Raw genomic sequence first — 6,000 nt, 5'->3', positions numbered from 1 at the left:
CTTGACCAATCAATTAAGAGGATCTCGAGTCCGCTAAAGCCTACCCTACTCTTTGTTGATTGGACCAGAGAATAATTTTGCTGTTGCTAAGCTCAAGGTATTTTCTGATTGGGCAGATCAATAGTCAATCACAGGACCGTAATCCACGCAAAGAAAGCAGTCCCGGGCATTTTACGGACGCTACTATTTACAAATGAAGGGGTTGTGTTTGCAATTGAAGAACTAAAAGTTAATCTGTTTACATTTGAAATAAGTGATTTGCAAACTGGAGCAAATATGCGTGGTTTAAACACACAATAATAGGCTTTGTTTTTATTTACTCATCCAGCCAACATAGGACAAAATTACCCATACAATTAACCCCCCCTGTATTTTAAGCTACAACAACAAACTGTCTTGCGGAATCTAGTCCGTCTTCGACGTTCATTTGAGAAACTAAGTAAATACAGCTTATTCAAAACATAAATTTTTGTACATGTCAGCTGCCATAAAAATGCGTTGCTCAGGCGCCATTTAAGAGATTGAATGTTTCCGTGTCAAAAGTCTCTTCTGTGCGGAGTGATATGTTGTGGGGCAGAGGGCCAGGGGAACTCTGGAATCAGCGTAAACAAACGACATTTATTGTGAAGCTGCCGTGGAGAGCGCTGTTCCGAACCCCTCGTTGTTAAAGGGTGGGTCAGGCGATCTCACACTTGCTCAATAATCCTATTAGCAGTTGACGAAGTGGTGTAGATCAGCGTTTGAGTTTTTCCGCGGAGCCAACGTTCTGATACGCAGTGTTAGTTTTACACTGTTGTCTCGTGTTAACGGCTAAGGAGACGCTAGCTAGCTAACGTTAGCCAAACGTTAGCCAACGGGCGCTACGTGTCGTGGCTCCCAAACTAAACACTACACTACTCCACATACATACGAAGCCATACGTACAACAACAAAAATAAACTTAACGTTTAACTCATTGGTCACAGAAAACGCTCCTAGTCGGTCTGAGTATGACGAAAAACGCCATACTGCACTAAAGCTAGGTAAGCTAACGTAAGTTAGCGTACGCTACCGTGTAGCGATAATATAAAAAGTATTAAACCATGAGTGATAGACCGTTTTTAAATAAAATTGTTTGGCTTGTGTCAGTTTGTCGATTCAACTGCAGCAAAGCAACTACAATGCGCTGTGCTACTGGTAATGATAGCCATCTGCTAACTAGGCCAACGTGTTCATATGGGGCCCGCGTAATTCCTGGGCTGTTTTATTCCGATGTGATTTTCTCGTTTCACTAAAGCGATTAGTGTACACATTTCAAGTACTGCCACAGTTAGTCGAACTGTACAAGTCAGAGTACCGAAAATATACACAAACAGACTGAAAACATTCGTTTTTTGAAACAGTCCTTCACATGAGACGTTTGAGCAACTGTCTTGCTTTCAGGAAGTAGACCGCGCCTGATCTTTCCAGTTTCCCTTTAGTTAACTAGTGTTAGCAAGCTCTAGATGGGTGTAACTCGCCAAACCAATAATCTTCTACAGTATTCACAACTTTTCTGTATTGTCGGCTTGTGTGAAATAAACAAATGGAAATAAAATGCTGTGGGGAAAAAGGTTGAAACCTTTATGTGGAATATGTTAATGTGGTTAATTTGTTTTATTTGTTTTCTGATGCACATTATTTACATGTGCATACTACATGCATACATATTTGATGTCACAATGGTTAAAGAGTTAGTCATTATTCTGTGTTAATCCTTAACTGTGCATGCTTCACTGTGTCATCCACAAATTGTGTCCAGTTTTCACAAAGCAGTTTGCTTCCATTAATGGAAGAAGTGGGTTATTCAGTCTGTGGCCTTATGTTGGGTGACTGGTCTCTCCTAACACTGCCAGTGAAGACTGGTTACAAACAACACAGGCCCACTGTTTCTACTAATAGAAGCAGGCAGAGTTTCAGCTTTGGCAAATAAGCAAGGCAAACTGGGAAATCCTTTGAGAGGGGAGGTGATCTGTTCTAGTTAATATGAAACCTAATGACCATGGAGATTGAGAAACAGTACCAGGGCTTCCCATATTCTCAAATCAAGGAGCGGTGCGCAGCTACAGCACCAGAGCTGCTCCTGCATAGATCACAGCTTGTGAGGATTAGCAGGCATGACTTAATCTCTCACCCTGTCCAACATAGTAGTTGCTGCAATTGAGCGGAGATGAAAGATATGTGTAATATACTATTATACGCTGGTGCACGGGCCTGAAGAGGAGGTGCAGGAGGAGTTTGTGCAGACAGCAGGTCCAGATGGGTGTTTTAGTAAGGGAAACAGTCAATCCACCAGCTTCATTAAATGACCAGGTTAAAGAAACATCACCTTAGGCTCCATCCACCCAGCCTACCAAACCTGTACGTGTGTGTTTCCTTTGCACATGGCTGTGACTCAGCTCTGTCACTCTCTGCTCTCTGTTATAACTCCATTACTAAGACTTAATTAAGTTTGCAGGCAGTGCTCTGGTACTGTGAGCACCATCTAATAATCAAAAAATTAAAAAAGACTGCAGTGCAGGTTTTCACTTTCATAACCAACCCTTTAAATCCGTGCAGACAGCATGAACATACTGGCCACAGATGATGAATGTGGCATTACGGAACTGATTGTTGTTGTTGAGAGCTAAGCAGTTACTTTTAATAACCAACAGGGGACGCCAGCTCCTCAGTCACTGGCATTTGAATGGGGAACAGTTTTACTAAAGTGGAAGCACTTTTTTCTGCTCTTGATCTCCATTTAGAGGAAGGTGTTTACATATTTGAAAGTTTGCCTGAACAATCAGGGTTATATGTTTGCTTTACCTCCTCTGAAAGAAAAGATTTCAGCTGTTTAAATGTTTGCTGAGCCTAGACAAAGGGTAACCTGCTCTTTGCCTGTGGACGTTAATCACGCCACTATATTCATGTAAGTATGCAAGCTTTTTAAAATTTATATATGAAAAGGTAGGTGAAACAGCACAATTTTTCTTTTTGGAATACAGCATGGCATCCGCGCAAAATAAACTCGAAATAAACATTTCAAACAAGTCTATATTTGGGTTTATTTATTTTATTTACAAAAAACAAAAAGGTCCCATAAAAAGTTTTTTGGTTTTTTTTGAGGAACAGATTTAACCAAAAAGGCTTTGATACGCAACTGTTGAGACTCTGTGCGCACATAGTGCGCTTTAAACCATTTAAACAAGTGTGTATACAAATTAATGTATGGAGGGGGACTTGACCATACCTGATCCACCACCAAGGTCCCTTTACGTTTTCGTTGGGGCAGGAAGAGGAGGAGGAGGAGTAAGGTGTTGGCTCCAGAAGCGTGCGACTCGTTTGGAGTCCTGCGCACAAACATGAGTAGCAAATCTGGGGAGGGGACTCCTGCGGTCGGTTCTCTCTCTCTCTCGCTCGCTCTCTTTCTGCGGGCTGGGGGTCTGTCTGGGGCAGTTTAAGGACACCTGCGCCCTCAGCTTCCTCAAACCCCTAAAGTTACAAGCTTAAGTTTATTTCGCTGGAGTTTATGTAGCGATCATGTTAAGCGTAGGCACCGGCAAGACCAGTCCCAGGGAGCACAGGAGGAAAGTGAATGAGAAGACGACGGACCTCATCAGGAGGCTCGGTAAGGACACCTCCAAATCTGACCTGCTCCTAGGAGTTCACCGTCAGCTCCAGGCTGAAGTGTTTTGTTTTGTTTTTCCGCTCATTGTTGGTACAAACTTAACTGAGGCTTCAGTGATTTTTAGTCACCTTGTTTGTTATGTTGCCTTTTTCTAAGACAGCAATTATAATCGGTAGCTATTTATGCCTTCATAATTCATAACATAGTTTCTCTTAGAAGGCGGTGTAATTCGAGAAATCTTTGCATCTTTCTGAAAAGATGATTCATTTCACCTACTTTCATTGATAATTGCTCACTTCTTAGTTACAGATTGTTTGGTTTAATTTGTAGTCTCGTTAATTCGTGTCATTCATTTACTTCCCCCAGTTTACAAAAAATACATTAACAAAACAGGCATAACAGGTTTGCTTTTTTAAAATGATGATGTTCTTAGAAAGTGAGTAATGACCGAGCTTACAGATAATGGCATCAAACAGAAGCGAAGTTCTGAGTATTTGTGGGTGTAGTTACAACAGTCATGTGTTTATGAAGAGCAGAGTTGCTCACTGGACTACTGCTCTGATTCAGGCTCCTCGCCATTCCCATCTCAGCCTACTCCCCTCACAGTTCAGTCCCGATATGTCACTGCCCCTTCCCAAACTCGCCCCAAAATAGACACTTGCTGAGCAGCCATAGCGCACCTGTCAGAATCTCTGAGAAGACGCTGGATTTCTGGAAGGCTGAACCAGTGTTAACGACGTATATATGCAGGCATACAAAATTAGCTCACAGACAGAAATGTTGGATGAAATCTTTGCTTTTTATTTTATTTCTTTTTTTTTCTTTTCAGTTTTATATGTATAAAGGGGACGTATTGTGTTTTTTTACCCAACCCCATATTTTTAATTCCTGGACTTTAGTAGAGTAGTTTTGCATGACTCACTTGTAAATATTTATCTTGAGGTGTTGCACTGGCACAATATGATCCAGTAATAAGCTGTACTATATCAGGGATTTCCACTCTCATTGATGTACAGTGGCACATAGCCAAGAGTAGAAACCGGTCTGAAACTGAGCATTCAGAGCAGCATGAAGCCTGAAACTTTGGCAGTGTTTCACATGAGCATCCAACATTGTAACAGCATAAGCATGAGGAATGCACTCATGACTACCTAATTAGGCACATCTGTTCAACTGCCTATTAAGACAAATAGGTAATCAGCCAATCACCTGGCAGGAACACTGTGCATTTAGGCATGTAGACATGATTAGAACAACCTGCTGACGGTCAAACGGAGCACTGGAATGAGGAAGAAAGGTAATTGAAGTGACTTTGAACATGGCATGGTTGGTGGTGTAAAATGGGCTGGTCTGAGTATTTCTGGTCTGCAGTATCATAATTATTTTTGGTCAGTTTTAAATCATAATTTTAACACAATTACTGAGGAAGTAAATCCAACTCTTTTTCTTAATATCTTATAAACAAAATAGAGTATTAAGTGTTTTATTGGTCAACTGAAACAGGAAGTCCAGTTAGCTGACAAAGAACAGCACAAAGTAATCGAAACAGGAACATATGAGGGAGGCACTAACAAGCTGACACAGTACAGCACAACAATGAGCTAAGAAAACCATAAGGGATTAAATATGCACGTGGGGTAATCAGGGGTATGGAAAACACCCGTTAACACAGCTGAACCTAACTGAAGAAAATGAGACAAAAGATGCAAAATTAAATAAAACACACGAGAAACTAACTAAATAAAACGAGGAATAACTAAACAGAGGCTCTCTAATGCAGAGATGGGGACTAGACAAGATACAGGAAACGCACCAGGAGAGGAAAATGTGAAACTTGGGGGATTACTGATAAACAGACTCCGGATCATGACGTTAAACTCCAGGAAGATAATTATAACAACCCAGAATGGGGCATAATAATTGTTTTATCTGCAGTGGTGTAGTGGTTGCTGGTTTGATTCTTGCCAGAGATACAAGTTTTTTGGGGTTGGCATCCGTTTAAGAACTCTGTCAAATCAAACATGTGGAGTTATCTGCTGTGGCAGCCCCTAGTGGTAAGGGGGTGGCTGCAAATAACAACTTTATTTATCCTAAAGTCGCTATAGGCCAAAATTGTGATTGAAAGCAAAGACCTTAATAAGTAAAAACAGTATGCAGAAACAATCTCTTATAAATTCAGCTCTTCTTGCATGTTTAGTGAAAACAGAAATGCAGAATTTTAATGTTTTTGCAACAGTGTGTAAACATGGATCCATACTTCTGCAGTGGCACCATGTTTAAACTCTGACACTATGCACAGACTTGTTTAAGCATTACTGAAGTCTGAAACTGTATCTGCGCCTGAAAACGCAACACTGGCATTGCTATATTTGAGT

The 6,000-nt window shown here is 40.9% G+C and overlaps 1 protein-coding gene across 3 annotated transcripts in view; it reads left to right on the top strand.

Annotated features, from left to right (window-relative positions):
- The first annotated feature begins 3,156 nt into the window (after window positions 1-3,156).
- Window positions 3,157-6,000, top strand: part of plcd3a (phospholipase C, delta 3a) — a 29,345-nt gene continuing 26,501 nt past the window's right edge. The window contains exon 1 of one of the 3 annotated variants that reach the window (XM_026164294.1): window positions 3,157-3,625. In XM_026164294.1, coding sequence (XP_026020079.1) covers window positions 3,538-3,625 — 88 coding nt within the window. In that variant the 5' untranslated portion in view covers window positions 3,157-3,537. Of the gene's footprint in view, window positions 3,626-4,461; window positions 4,923-6,000 lie in introns of those variants that run through there. The other 2 variants (XM_026164291.1, XM_026164293.1) reach the window with 2 other exon arrangements.

The sequence above is a fragment of the Astatotilapia calliptera genome, chromosome 4 (genome assembly GCF_900246225.1).
Source record: "Astatotilapia calliptera chromosome 4, fAstCal1.2, whole genome shotgun sequence".
Taxonomy (NCBI): domain Eukaryota; kingdom Metazoa; phylum Chordata; class Actinopteri; order Cichliformes; family Cichlidae; genus Astatotilapia; species Astatotilapia calliptera.
The sequence above is the reverse complement of the archived record's forward strand: the minus strand, read 5'-3'. Positions and strand labels throughout refer to the sequence as shown.